This window comes from Haliotis cracherodii, unplaced genomic scaffold (assembly GCF_022045235.1).
Source record: "Haliotis cracherodii isolate W230 unplaced genomic scaffold, xgHalCrac1.p SCAF_1, whole genome shotgun sequence".
NCBI classification, from domain to species: domain Eukaryota; kingdom Metazoa; phylum Mollusca; class Gastropoda; order Lepetellida; family Haliotidae; genus Haliotis; species Haliotis cracherodii.
In genome coordinates, this window is record NW_027266264.1 from 16,212,830 (window position 1) to 16,228,608 (window position 15,779).

The 15,779-nt window shown below is 42.3% G+C and overlaps 1 protein-coding gene across 5 annotated transcripts in view; it reads left to right on the top strand.

Moving 5' to 3' along the window:
* The window catches only part of LOC139473538 (solute carrier organic anion transporter family member 4C1-like), a 75,098-nt gene extending 62,060 nt beyond the window's left edge, over positions 1 to 13,038 (top strand). For all 5 annotated transcript variants that reach the window (XM_071256206.1, XM_071256182.1, XM_071256190.1 and 2 more), the window contains exons 3-12: positions 1,646 to 1,927; positions 2,546 to 2,719; positions 3,968 to 4,070; positions 4,191 to 4,312; positions 4,631 to 4,888; positions 5,715 to 5,907; positions 6,646 to 6,799; positions 7,332 to 7,507; positions 8,532 to 8,596; positions 9,153 to 13,038. In XM_071256206.1, the coding sequence (XP_071112307.1) occupies positions 1,646 to 1,927; positions 2,546 to 2,719; positions 3,968 to 4,070; positions 4,191 to 4,312; positions 4,631 to 4,888; positions 5,715 to 5,907; positions 6,646 to 6,799; positions 7,332 to 7,507; positions 8,532 to 8,596; positions 9,153 to 9,454 (1,829 nt within the window). In that variant the 3' untranslated portion in view covers positions 9,455 to 13,038. The remainder of the gene's footprint in view (positions 1 to 1,645; positions 1,928 to 2,545; positions 2,720 to 3,967; positions 4,071 to 4,190; positions 4,313 to 4,630; positions 4,889 to 5,714; positions 5,908 to 6,645; positions 6,800 to 7,331; positions 7,508 to 8,531; positions 8,597 to 9,152) is intronic.
* Positions 13,039 to 15,779: the final 2,741 nt, after the last annotated feature.

The following is a 15,779-nucleotide window of genomic DNA, read 5'->3' on the forward strand; positions in this document are numbered from 1 at the left end:
GTTTGTACTGTGTTATGCCACTCCGCTAATGGCTTACTTGAAATAGGTAACATTTCCCGGTCCTTTTTACCTGAAATGGGGATCAAGGCCACAATGACAACAGAGTGGGAATAGTAGGAAATTTGCTGATTTGTGCTGTTACTGTCGCTTCAATCCGAATAGACAATGTACATACCCATGGAGGGGTGGTTACCGCCAAGGACCCCCCCCCCCCCCCCCCCCCCCCCCCAACTGAATGGGTACGAGGTTTCATCGTCGACAGGATCTTCTCTCACGTTAATGACCACAAGTTCCTCTCGTCCAGACTGCATTGCCCCAAGGGTGGTGGTGGTCGCCTTATGTAGTTTGTTTGTTGTCTAACGCCTACTCAGCAATATGTCAGCTATGCTGTATGACTGCGGTCTGTAAATAATCGAATCTCAACAAGACAACCCAGTAACTGACATCATGAGCATCTACGTAATTGGGATACGATGACATGCATCAACCAAGTGAGAATTTATTGAAAGAAAAACTATCGATAATATAAAAATAACCTTTTTCACCAGAATTAATGTTAAAATCTTCTCGCAAGGTCTCGAAACTCACAAAACGAATTCGCTCTCGACAGATCTCTTGATAATTGCTCCCAGCTCGTTGTTCTAAACAGTAATGTTTCCCAGCAAAGGTCGGGGCTTTGAAATGAACATTCGCAGGTCAGTCACGCAAATACACACTTGATCATGATCAGTAATTGCAACATAATTTGAATAACAATAAAATCCAGCTGCTGCATTTGTATATAACCTGTGGTTATAACACAGCTGTTCATTAAACGTGTCAATGAAATAAAACTGCTTTAATAAAATATATGTATTATGCATGGATTTTAATATCGATATCTGCCTGTAGTCGAGGATGACGGTTACCCTAGAGTTGTCTATTCCCGTGACCTGATATAATGTAAAATTATGCTACTTTCATACAAATTCTCTCCGTGCTCATGTGGCCGAAGACTTCACACATGGGAAATTTCTACAATATCGTGACATTTATGAATATTCATATTTACCACGTTAACACGTTCTCCTAAATTTGATTGATTAGGGTAATGGGATAAATGACCTAAATTCATTGAAGTACACTCAAGTCGTACATATCACTGTCTGACTGACACGTTTGCTATGTACATCTCACTGTCTGATTGACATGTTTGCAATATACAACGTCGCTGATTGACATATGTGTATCACTGATAGTGGCAGTACAGTACTAGAAGACCCTTTCCCGCAAAGCGATGTTAGCGATAGGGCAGTCTCAAATCTCAAAATGGATGCAATGAACATGGCTATTGAAACAGTTATGACACGTCTACATGCGAAACGTGTCTCCATTTTGTTTACATAGCCAATTGAGAAGGTTACACATGCGCAATGATACACATTTTTTCCATACATTTTTGGCAGCCATCAGTTTGGTATAAAAAAATACGCACAAACACAAATCAAGAGTGGGACGGGTTTCTTCGCAATCACCGCTGGGGAGATATTAGTTTGCGGTGTTTTAAAGGTCTGTTGGAATGTCCGAATTTGAATATCTGTAGGGATTTCAAAGTAGTGTCGGATTAGGTACATGTAAATGAAAATATGTATTTTTTTCTTTACAGGGTTCGTCGTGAACGGAATTAACAATGTCAACACGACGTCTATTGAACGTCGGTTCAACCTACCCAGCGCCAAAGTCGGCCTCATCTCCAGCGCTTACGACATCGCCGCAGGAATCTTGGGGGTGTTCGTCAGCTACTACGGGTCTGGGAGGAACAAGGCTCGATGGGTGGCGGGGGCAGGGGTCATCATGGCCATGGGGTCGCTCGTCATGTCCCTACCGCACTTCACCACCGGCGCGTACGAACTGGGCGAACTAGATCAAAGCTTCTGTGAACACAATGGTATAACGAGCGTCTGATTGCTGTTGATATTTCTGTTCTTTCTGAAACATTCCACACCCCTGGGGGACATAGTCAATGCGCATCACAGCGTGTACATATATGCAACTGAGAGGGGACAGTAAGGGAACAACCATGTGCTATTCTGACGGGGGCCGGGGATTTTTTCTGGAGAATAGATATTTATTCAGTTACAGCTGCAAAAGCAGATATATGTTTAAATAAAACTATGAGCATTACTATTTTTTTAAAGAAACACTCATTGCAGCAAATGTATTTTTTGTGGCAGACAAGTTCATTTTTCAGCAGTCTGAAGCTTAATCATTTTTGTCAAGAATTTTCAGGGACATTTTTTTTTTTCGCGTAAATAAGATGGAATGAAATGGTTTTCGGCGTTTATGAAAATTGACGATATTGCAACTTTGCTCAATGTCACCAAGGCAGGATCAGTTATCTCCCTTTCCGAGTTAGGCTTTAACCTCCGAAAATAACTCTTATTACATCATTCGAGCTTGAAATGCCAAATTTGTAACCGAATTCATAGCCTCAGTGGCTCAAATATATATCAGCTGGCTAAAGTATGACTTGAACAATACGGCAACTATTAACCTTTTGCTGCAGGAACCTCTAACACCACAACCTGCGCTCAGGACACCGAGACCTACCTTTCCAACTACCTCTATGTGTTCATCCTGGGTCAGATGCTGCACGGCGTGGGGGGGACCACCGTGTACACAGTGGGCGTGGCACTCCTTGACGACAGTCTCCCGTCCCAGTCTACTCCGCTGTATTTAGGTAAGTTAGTTGTGACGTCGCACACTTGCATGCATCTCTTGGAAGGAGTTAAACTGTCTGTCATATCAGTCTAATGACAACTGTTTGCTGCCTTCATTTGGTAGCTTTGCTGGCATCCTTGTTTGGCGTCCGACGACGGCGTCTGGCGTTGATCAGCGGCTCTTATTTGCGTCCGTCGTTCATCACCTGCCTTTATCAACTGACCATTTGAGTATTCCTTATATGGCGTTAGTCTCTGATGAATGGATGCCTAGGATATCTGTTGTAAGGCATCCGTCGTTGATCAGTGGCTGGGGGGGGCACGGGTGGCCCAGTCGTCTGAGGCGCCGCGATTCGCTGTGCAGAGTTGCGTCCCTTGGGCACGCCAGAAACCTATGATTGAGGGTTCGAATCCCGGTTCGCCCCGATTATGTTTCTAGGTTTGTCAGCACCATACCCATGCTCGTGTGTTTCACCGAAGTGGTAAACGTCCGAGACCTGCATCACTTGGGGCTTTCCTCCCACGTTATGCTGACACGCCGTGATATAACTGGAATAGTGTCAAAAGCGATTTGTATCATATTTTCTTCTATGCTCTGTACACTGCGTCCAAGTCTGCCCGGAGTGGAAAGTGAGGTGGTGAAATGGCGTTTGACGTCGCGTCCCAAGATTATTACACTTATATAGTGACGTGCATGCATGCGCGCGTGCCTGCCTGCCTGCGTGCGTGCGTGTGTGTGTGTGTGCCGATTTTATAGTGCTAGCCCATTGAGATATCATGCCGCAGTTTAACATGAATACCCCACTCAGACACTGTGTACTGACTCCAAGCCGACCTGTTCTTGTTTTATCCCCTAAATGGCAGGGTAACAACAAGTACCATCTTTTAACGTCTTTTGGTATGACGCGGACGGGAATCAACCCCCGGACCTTTCGCTCTCCGGGTGGACGCTCTACCACTAGACCACAGAGGCGGTCCCGGAGCGGAGGACGTGGTTGAATGACCTGACCGTGTCAAACACATAAACCGTTTAAAGATCTTACTTGTTATCTTGCCTGACGTTTGGTATTCAGGAGATGCCACAAAAGACTGGTCTGATCAGAAACATTGCTATTGTGTCTGAGAGGGTATACGTCTTAAACGTGCATGCACGAAGCTACATATGTGGAATAATCTTGAAGACGACGACGTTAAACCCCATTTCACATCACCTGGCCCATGTTCTGAAACAAGTTCCCATATACTTGACACACAATCTTACCTCACAGGTATTCTGTATGGATGCTCAGTACTGGGCCCAGGGCTCGGTTTCGTCATAGGCGGGCAGTTCCTAAGCTACTACGTCGACTTCGACACAGTCAACACCTCAAGGTCAGTACGCACAGCAATACGTTTATACACCAACTCACATCACAACCACCGTTCTATGACCTATGCCTGCACTGTTAATACAATGACCAATCCTCAGCGAATGCCTTGTTTTGTGTGCAGCCTGAATATCACAACAGATGACCCCAGATGGGTCGGGGCCTGGTGGTTCACCTTCCTCGTCTGCGCCATCTTGAATCTGGTCGTGTCCTTACCCTTGTTCGCCTATGGAAAAGAACTGCCTTGTGAGTCTACCCTCCTTGCATGCCACTGTTTTTTAACTCGTATAAACAGTATGCTCTTTACAAATCCATGCGAATATGATTACGAAATACGAAGTTTAATCAGTTAATTGTTCTAACATCAACATTCTCAACATTACGACGTAACGTTTGTTCCGTAAAGAACAGTTATAAATGAGTTATGCTAGACTTATCAAGGTGATATAATTAAGCACATTCAAAGCCTTAGTTTAATGTCAACCCAACCTTTTTATCTGTGAAATGCAAGGGCAGACAACTCTGATATAATTATGATCTTGACCTTCGTCCTTGACCTTCCAGCCGCCCGATACGTGAGTGCCACTCGGAGGTCCCAGGCCCATACCTCGTCCAGCCACACTGCAGCCAGGGTCGGGGAGAAGGGGTCACTCACTGACCTCCTCCGCGTGCTCTACACCCTCTTGATGAATCCAGTGTTCTGTTTCATGACGCTCAGTATGCTAATGGAGGGCCTTGTGATAGCAGGCAGCGCCACCTTCCTGCCAAAGTTTATAGAGAATGAATACAAAATATCAGCGTCACTCGCTGCCATGTTAACAGGTACAGACCAAAGCAGGCATAGCTTGCCACCAGATTAGAATTATGTAATAATATTACCTTTTCAAAGGTCTTCCAACTTTCTAAAGATCTTCGACTTGTCGTTTCTTAAAAGGAGTACATGTATACACATATTGCATTGATTTTACGTTGGGGAGGGTTGCGCATATCAGTCACCGGATTGTCTGGTTTGTTTGTTGTATGACGTCCAAAAAAGCATTACTCGAACTATATGACGGCGATCTGTAAATAATCGATTCTGGACCAGACAATCCAGTGACTGATATCATGAGCATCGATCCACGCAATTGGGATACGAAAACATACATCAACCAAGTCAGCGAGCCTGACCACCCGATCCCGTTAGTCGCCTCTTACGACACTCATAGTCGCCTCTTAAGACAAACATGAGTTGCTGAAGACCTGTTCTTACCCGGGTCTTCACGGGATTGTCTGGTCCAGACACAGTTATTTACAGGCCGCTGTCATAGACTTGGGAATGTTGTGAATATGACAGTAACAACAAAAGGCGCCGCGATTTGCTGTGCAGAGTTGCGTCCCTTGGGCACGCCAGAAATCTATGATTGTGGGTTCGAATCCCAGTTCGCCCCGATTATGTTTCTAGGTTTGTCAGCACCATACCCGTGCTCGTGGGTTTCACCGAAGTGGTTAACGTCTGAGACCTGCATCAGTTCAGGCTGTCCTCCCACATTCAGCTGACACGCTGTGATATAACTGGAATACTGTTACAATCGGCGTTAAACCCAACTCACTCACTCAACAACAAAAGAAACATTATGTATCGTACCTCTATCTTCTTGTTGTCAAGGTATAGCAGTTGTGCCCAGTGCCGCCGGTGGTCAGTTTGTGGGGGGCATCATAACCCGGAAGTTGAAGCTGGACATCAGAGGGGCGATGAAGGTCTGCATTGTCGGAGTGTTCGGGGCCCTGGTGTCCAGCTCCGTCTTATGGCTCAAATGTGATAAAGAAATTATTTCCGGCATAGACAGAGCGTACGAAGGGTAAGTGTCCTAGTGCCCAAGGAAAGGTTCAATGGAACAAGCTTAGAGTCGTTCATATAGGTTAAGTTGTATCGCTAAGCAGAGTTTCAGAGACCTCATGATAGTGTAGTCTCCATATTTATAGGGCTTAATTATACTAATCATCACAGTCGGCTTGTAAAGCGCATAACTCCATACGCATTATGTGCTAGAAGCGCTGCATATGTTTACTATGGTGAATGGATCAGTGTGCACTCTATTTTACATTCTCATCTCCCCGGGGAGTATACAACCCAAGCTGCTTGTGAGGCGCTAGGAGGTGACCAGGAATACTTACTTGCCGATGGGCTCACCAAATGTGCTACATGTACCTCAGTGTGACCAGGAGCCAAGCTGACGAACAGGAGCACGATTACAGTTCATGGGAACCAATTATAGCAGAAGTAGCCATGTATGGATTTACTCTAGCAAAAAATTTTACTGTCGCTGTATATTTGAGTATATTATGTCAGTTGATGTTTTAACAAAGCCTTACTTTATTATGAGAACCTAAGTTATATAGACATAGTGTAGACTCCTCACAATAGTAGACAGATGACTAGATCGTTCGTATTTGTCCTGTCCGAGATTGGTTTTTGCAATGAGACGCGTGGAGAAGTACTTTGATTTGACCTACACACAGCGGGAAAGGTACACGAAGCTCTTATTGTTATCTTCAACCACAATGTTCTTAATGTACATCTCCCCCTTGTCCACCAGGTTCAACCACACCCCCTACACAGTAGAGCTGACTGTCGGATGTAACGCCCACTGCCGCTGCAGCACTGACGTCTTCGAGCCGGTGTGCGACCCTACGGGGAATGTGTATTTTACGCCGTGTCACGCCGGCTGTTCAAAAGACCTGGGGAATGGGGTGAGGCTGCTAAGATGAAATGTGATTTCGAACCTACGTAACCGCCAACAGCCAATTCTGTAATAAAAAAGTTGAATGAATCGATTGAAGGATGAGCAAGATTACTGAATGTTAAAGTCTCTCTGTTATAGTCACATTCTGCATAAATATACACTACATAGGAAGGTGACGACACCAATATTAAGATTAATTTCAATTGTAAACTACGGTTATAACGAACACGCTTAAATCGAATTGACGGATATAACGAACTTACTTTTTCCCCTCTAAAATTTGCTGTTATGCTGTATATATGCCTATAACGAACTAGAGTTATAACGAACTAAAATTAGTGGTCCCTTTGAGTTCGTTATAACCGTAGTTTACTGTAATGAGTTTACGCTTTCTTCAAAAGACTTCTTCTTCTACATGGATTATTAGACTACTAACTGATCGCAGATAAGATGTCTGTCGGAGAAGTGTTTAGAAGAGGTTAACTGGGTGACTGTGTTGTCGCCAAGAGTGTTTCATGGCTTTGTGTTCGTCCTGACAGAACTACAGCGGCTGTGCCTGCGTGAAGAGCCCGACGTTCGCCAATTCCAGCGTCGAGGTGACGAGTAAGGGCTGCAGGGAATCGTGCTCCCTCCTATACGTCTTCCTCTCTCTCATGTTCGTCCTCATCTTCTTCGTCTTCATCCCTGTGGCGCCGGGGGACTCAGTGCAGCTCAGGTAAATACAAGCCACAAAACCCTTCCCATCCATGTTCATTACAAAATCTCTGCTGAAAGGAAAGTCGATTGTATGACTCGACATCATGAACACGTGTTTAGGAATCACTATCAAATATTGATGATACGAGGTATTCGCGAGAGTTTCCTGTCCTTTTGGTGGCATTCGTCACAAACACATGCAAAGACCAGTCAACTGTTCATTAGAAAAAACAACATTGGAATTCATGCTACAAGTCAAAATAAGGACTTGCGTCAGGCATGATTTTTGTCTCTGCGTCAATTTGGCAATGTCTTCAACATGTCTACCAGAAAAGTTTTTGAAAGCTTTACTGAGGCCTTACTGATGTGATCAGCAGCCTTGGATGTTTCATTCTGTCATGGGGGCGGTGGGGTAGCCTAGTGGTTAAAGCGTTCGCTCGTCACGCTGAAGACCTGGGTTCGATTCCCCACATGGGTACAATATGTGAAGCCCATTTCTGGTGTCCCCCGCCGAATATTGCTAAAAGCGGCGTAAAACCATACTCACTCACTCATTCTGTCATGAGCATTGTTAGCTTCATCTCATTCTATAAAGCAAGGTAGCCCATGTCAATGAAGGTATAGCCTAATATACTCACTCACTTACTCACTCCGTATAGAAGATATTTTTTGGCCTTCGTTCTTTATTGGGGGGAACGTTGTGGGTAAAGCTCTCGCTCGCACATCTTTCGTGGTTTGATGACACTCGTTGGGGTAATGTGTAAAGTTGGTCCATATGACTTGACTGTAGCGAAAAGCAGAATTCAACCCCACTGATTTATCATCATACTCATACTGTACATACTCACGTAATTATTATACTGTTGTGTGACATGCATGCTACTCAACATTTGCTAAGCACCACACCTTTGACTAGCGATGACTATTTTGGTCCTTAGCAAATGTAGAGTAGTATATGTTTTATTCCATCATTTGTTCTCGTCGCTATATGGCTAGTTGCCTTGCGAAAATGTTCACTCACTCACTATGTCCCGTCTCTCCAGATGCGTACCGGAAGAACACAAGACGTTTGCCCAGGGTGTGAAATTACTGATTGTGCGACTGCTTGGTAAGTGTGAGGGAGGTGGGGAAGTGACTCGGGGGGCCTGGAGTCTTGCATCTGATTAATGTTTTCTAGAAAACGAGTTAACATTAAACTGCCGGGTTAAAGAAAGTATACATCTATGTTTGAGTGTAACTATAAAGAAAACATGAAATGGGTATCTGATGGTGATATATAGTAATATACTATAAAGGTGATATATGTTTTCAGCCAAGCAACGTTTTGATAACGTTCTTTATGTTTTGGCCAGATCCAATTTTCAAGTGTATACTTTCATTTGACCAGACGTTAATGTATTGTAATAAGTAATAATAATGAGAAGCTTTTACATACTGACTTGCAAATCTTCCTTCTCCCAAACGTCTGCTTAAGTGTGACCTCATTAAATGACGCGCTACGCATTGTGACGTTACACATATTTACCCATCTTTAGATCCATGCCAAATGCGCTGCAAGATAACGATATACTTGAGTTCGACTTTATGAGGTTTTACTGCATATGTATGTAGCTATCTATTCGTGGTTCTGTGTTTTTAAGTATGAAGCCTTTCTTCATCACCAGGTACCGTTCCCGGTCCAATATTGTACGGCCGTTTGCTGGACGAATCGTGTGTTGTGTGGCGAGAGAAATGCGACAGTCGCCTCTCCTGCTGGGTGTACGACAGTAACACCATGGCGAGGAACCTGTTCCTGTTGATGATAGGAACTTGTATATTTTCCGGGCTTTTCCTCGTTTTGGCGTTGCGTTTGTACAGACCCCCAGAAACCCCCGATGACTCGCCAAAGACGGAAGAAACTGTTGCCAAGGACGATGTTGAAGGTGATGTGAGAGAGCCAATCATAGCCAAGGGAGTGCGCTCTTAGTAATGGGAGGCAACTCTTACTGACTTTTGTAAACGGAGATTGCTCCTTGTGATGATGAAGGGAGATAACCGCTGTTGATTTTTCATATCATTGTTGGATATATACGAATGTATAATGTGTTTTCATTACTGGAATTTATCATGGTGTACAGACTTTTGTATTGTTTGCCTGGCTTGTTTAGAATGCTGTTCTGTTATGAGATAAGTATGCAGATATGTATTGGAAAATCGTTGTATGATATCCTTGAGTGTTGAATGATGTTGTACAGTGTTTTGTTGAAATGTTGTGACATCAGCCTTGAGATCATGGACAGCTGTTGTCGTGTTACAACCTCGGTAATTGAAAGATCGATTTGACTGAGTCAGGGGTTAGTTAAACCTCAGCTGTTGAGAACTACTACAAAACGCAGTCTGTGCTAGACTATGGTAGTGTAGTTGAATGTGTTATAGGGCTGGGGAACAGTTGCTGTGAAGAGTAGCGGGAGGTGTGACAAGGTGCTCCTGAATGTATAACCAAAGCTGGCTGAAGTGTTTCAACCAGACCCAGGCTATGGGAATGGTATATGTGGGTCGACCGTTGAAACATTTCACCATAACCTCGACTTTGGGCATTATGTTCACCTCGACCATTGAAGCATCTGCATTATTGAAGCATCTCGCCATACTCTTGGCTTTGGAAATGAGATATATGGCCCCACTGTTGAAGCATTTTACACGAACCTCTATTGTTGGAGTTGATGGCTCAACTTCGGTTTTATAGTCACGTTATACATACGCGGGTCGGGGATGGAGCAATCTGAGCATTGATACAGAATGATCTTTTCTTATGTATGCAGTCTTCCATCAAGGTTTTTTGTATTGATCATCATGCAATGATGTGTGTGGTAATATTTTCAGACTGAGCAACTTGAGTAATAGAGATATTTTCCAAGAACCCTCATCTTCAGAGGCTGTTTTGCTAAGCGTTTCTACTTTGTGATACGATATTTTTAAACTCTGACACATATTTAATGAACATAAATTTATATGTAATTATAACTGTTTATTAATAAGGTCTTCCACACCTACCGGACGCAATATGATTGACCTCATTATTTCTTGAGCCAAATGCTTCCAATACTACACTTGCAATACGCAAACCTCATCGTTGCCATTTTATTATCCTCTGACAAATCTTATTTTGGGTAAGTATGATCTGGTGAGAGTGATACAATACAAATGAGCTCAAATCTACTTTTAAATTCTTTTAAATCAAAAGAACTTCTTCTCGCACTGAATGAGGATTAGCACAAAATGCAAAAGCACTGGTTGAATTTGTTCGATGTTTTGCCACTTGATATACAGCGGTACCTCGTTAACTCGAAGTCGAGGAGATCGTCCAAAATGTATCCAGTTAGCCATAGTTCGAAACAAGCGGAGTGTCATGTTAGACCATATTGACAATAACCATTCGGCAAGGAACATAAGAATATATCGTTGTAAACAACATGTCGAGGTCGTGTTAACGAAATTTCAGTTGTCAATATCAGAAGCACTGTACAATTAAGAAGCACTATATGGTTCAAACTCCGTTGTTGTCGTTAGTAGACCTACAACAGTGAGATTCATGTCCGCTTGACGACAGGTAGCGTTTTCTTTTAATGTATTTGAAATGAATTCATCCCAATTATGTTTCTAGGTTTGTCAGCACCATACCCGCGCTCTAAGGTTTGATTTAAGTTGTAAACGCCTGAGACATGCATCACTTCGGGCTTTCCTCCCACATTAAGCTGACACACCGTGACATATATGGAATACTGTTCAAAGCGGCGTTGATACTACTCACTCACTCTCTATTTTTAATGAAGCATAGTCATCTAAACGTACACTGCCAAAGGTGTGACATATGTTGGTATTATTCCTTTGCCTACATCACGCTATTTTGTAGGGGGGACGGGTGACCCAGTCGTCTGAGGCGACGCAATTCGCTGTGCAGAGTTGCGTCCCTTAGGCACGCCAGAAACCTATGATTGTGGGTTCGCCCCGATTATGTTTCTAGGTTTGTCAGCACCATACCCGTGCTCGTGGGTATTAACCGATGTGGTAAACGTCTGAGACCTGCATCACTTGGGGCTTTCCTCCCACATTAAGCTGACACGCCGTGATATAACTGGAATACTGTTACAATCGGCGTTAAACCCAACTCGCTCACTCACTCACGCTTTTTTGTAATGCTTACTTTTCACACCATCTACAATGCAATTAGGTCTCTAGAATGTCCCAACGTGCACTTGTAGGGGTCTAACGCTGTTGTCCATGGTCAGGGCTTGGAAGGGGTAGCGCCCCTATTATGGATAACCTATTTACGAGAGCAAGCAGCACTGTGTAAGGGTGATTGGTTCAGATGCGTGGATGGCATTATCTGTTGTCACTGCCCATGTAAGGTCATATCCTATATAAATATATATCTATATATTATCGTTGTTTTTGTAACTTACTGTTACACGTTGTAAATGTGGTAACCGAGATTGTTAAAGAATGTGTTCATGTGTAAATATTGTTGATATTCTTCTATATCAGTTCTTGCCATATCAATGCAGGTTTGTTATGTTAAACGTTGGAGCTCTTTTTTAGAACGTTAGTAAGGTTGTACATAAAAAAAACGTTTGTTATCTCAAAGTGTCTGTGAACGCATGTCGATTTGAACATATGTTTCTGTGGATACCATGTGTCTTAAGATCGGAATAGCAGACACTTTGAGATACCAGACGTCGCGAGTTATATACTTGTTATGTTCATTGAGGCAGTCTCTATTCAAATACCTGAAACTACCTGTTTTATGCGGGTTGAGTTTGTTTTTAATTGTTTTTAAAATATATTTTGGAAACATTTTGACAATTTAAATAACAGCTTTATTTGTAATAGAATAGGGCAGAAACTTCCCGTTCACGGCTTGGCAGTTCTTTTCAAGGCACTATTTCTTGCTTTTTAGTCATTTATTTGATTATTACTGTTAACTGAGTTCGTGTCTTTTACCTTTGAGAAATCTAGTAGAACTAAATACGACCCTTCTGTTATTCGGTTGAAAGGAAAAACATGACCATCCTACTTGATTTGTGGGCACAAATATGGTTGAAGATTGTTTACTGTTACACATTAACATAAATTAATCCTGTTGTGCAACACACCTTGTAATATGTGGCAACTTTGTGAAAATGTACACTGCACAGGTAAATGTCGAAATAGTGCTATTTCATCGCATTCGTACATACAGGGCCGTGCCAAAATATGACGGAACTTTCATAAATCAGGGGATATTTTTGGGAACGAGGACATTTTTATTTTGGCAGAACATTGTGGTTGTTTTGTAGAAATATGAAGTGTTTGAGATATATATTTGTGTATAGTTTCTATGTGACTTTGACAGTGGATTAATGATATAAATGTTTATAGAAAGATATCAAAGTGGATATAATGATATCAATGTGCCTTGTATATCATATTCTTCTATGTTTAAATGACGCAATCAGAATCTTCCCATTTGTCTTAATGTGATGAGATATCGTGACTGTGTTTTGGGATGTATGGGCAATGATGCAACGTTTTGGGGTGGGTGGGGGGTGGGGGTGGGGTGGGGTGGGTGGGGAGGTCGCAATCAAGATCCAGGGGGACCCCCGTCAGTTAGGCTTTCCGTATTTACAAGAACATTGTTAATAATAATATTACTACTTCACACCTGTTGTCCCGAGTATGAAGGTATCTGGATTCACGAGGTTCCACTGAGTTCTGATACTAGTTGACCAATTACACCTAATTCTGATGGCTAGTCCTTGAACTGGTTCGCAGGCAGTGTAACTCCCGCTGATAATCGCGAAGTATTGTTTTGTTTGTTTGTTGTTTAACGCCGCACTCCGCAATATTCCTGCTCTATGGCGGTCTGTAAATAATCGAGTGTTGACCAGACAATCCAGTGATTGACGCCATGAGCCCCGATCTACGCAATTGGGATGCGGTGACATGCATCAACAAAGTTACCGAGCCAGACCACCCGATCCCGATAGTCTCCTTTTACGACAAGCATGGGTTGCTGAAGACCAATTCTAAAACGGATCTTCACGGGTTGAGAGATTTATAAAAGCGGTGTCTGGTAACACGTTGCTACGTTTAAAAGACGATCAATCTAAGGTGGCATATTTCGAGATCAGTGTGGTGTGTGAGAATCCATTTGATTTCAAGGAGTTTTCTAATATGAATAATTTGTTCAAAATTATGCCAAAAATGAATAGTCAGTCGGCAGTGTTGTAAAAATTAATAATCTGTTTCGTGGAAAATATCAGACTGTAAAACATTAATTGCTAATAGTGAAAGCGAATCGATGGTTGATGTTATGTAGTAAATAAAGAGTTTGTTGGATATACAAATCAAATGGATGCTCCCTAGGGTCGACATGAACGCATCGTGTGAATCCCCCCACCCCACCCCCTCAAATTACCGTTAGACATATCAGCACCTTCTGGTGTCTATATTATGAAGACGATGGTTAAAGGACAAATGTCATTATATGCGAAATTGTCATTATTTGAGGTGTCGGTCAACATCAGGGACCATTTAATATACGAGGTGTTAATTTAAATTCATATCTCGGGGATTACATCGTCAGTGTGTAAATAAACAAAACTTCTGTTTCCGTTGATGATATCAGTGGGATTAGGTGTAGATTAGGCCTATATGTGTACATAGTCAGGGCTTCTGTTATATATAGTTTGCCCCTACCAAGCATGTCAGTGTGAAGTACCTATTTGGTGTTTAGCTAAATAAAGTGTTATTTAAGTCATATTTAGTCTTATTGGAAAAGTACGATTATCCAAAGTGCTCCGTTATGCGTACTAAATAGTTGGACCTACTTTGATAAATCCCGTTATTTACATATGCATTTAAGAATTGATCAAACAATGAGTTCAAAAGCATACGTCATCAAAATTATGTATGGCTCCATGTTTCATATATTTTAAATGGTTTTAAGACCAATCTGTGGGAACCAAAATAATCCATATGATCAAATGATGATTGTCACGTGATCATGCGCGAACTGTCAACTTCGACGGTAGTTAGCTGTCTTGTGCTGCTTATGGCGTTCTGTTGTCTGCGCATTTTAAACTATATGAGGAATATGTTGACAACTTATCATGTGCCTTTTTTGATTTGAAGAGAATTATGATCGCAGATCAATGATGTATTAATCTTTCTGATGTATTTTAAATGATAGCAATAAATTTTATTTATTTTAATCACACTGTTGTTTTAGTATATATGCACTGAAAGCGCCTTAAGCAACGGATGTTGCGACGTCATGATTCAATGCAGTTTTATGTCGACCCGAACATGAATTGATCAGGAATCGACCGACGCCGCCAGAGGCCGGGGCACAGCATCAATCTGCTTGAAGATGACAGATGGACCAGGTGTTGAATCCTGATCAGACATCGAAGTCAATATCCATCTGTCACGTTGGCCACCCGATCCACAATCATTTCGACAGGAATCAAAGACTCTATGTGTCTTTTTGTGACCAAAATGCATCAAAGCCTGAAGTCCAACATACTTCTATACAGAGGGTCATTTGTTAGAAACTTAACATGGAACTATACCAAATAGAAATGATAGAATTACAGAAACAATAGAACACCGATATTTGCATTTGACGAGTTGATATGTCGTGTTTGGTAGGTAGTGAGTGCAACACCTGCTTTCTAACTGTGGGTGTTCATTAACTTGTTTAAGGGAGGATTTAAGAAAATACGTCAATAGAAATACAATTGACGAAAGTATATTGACAAGGTTCAAGCAAAGTACAACACGTTACAACGTCACGGATCCAGTGGCCCGAGGTGTACAACTCTGGATGTCTCGAACACGACTGTCACGAACAGTACTTCTGATTCGTCGTTGTTAAAGTTCGATATACACTGAAATCTCATTAATATACCACATAAGACGACTTATCTGCACTTATCTGCACTATTGGTCAGGGATTTGAGTTAACCATACTTAACTGGAGCGAGTGAGTGAGTATGGTTTTACGCCGCTTTTAGCAATATTCCAGCAATATCAAGGCGGGGGACACCAGAAATGGGCTTCACACATTGTACCCATGTCGGGAATCGAACCCAGGTCTTCGGCGTGACGAGCGAACCGCCCTACTTCACTGGAACAGGAAAACCTGGTGTGTTTGCTTTACCAAACTGGATATAACGCATATGGATAATCACACTCAGGTTGTACACATCATAATTAAACTTAATAAGTCCACAAAGAAGTACACACACAAAAGAAATTAAAAGACAAAA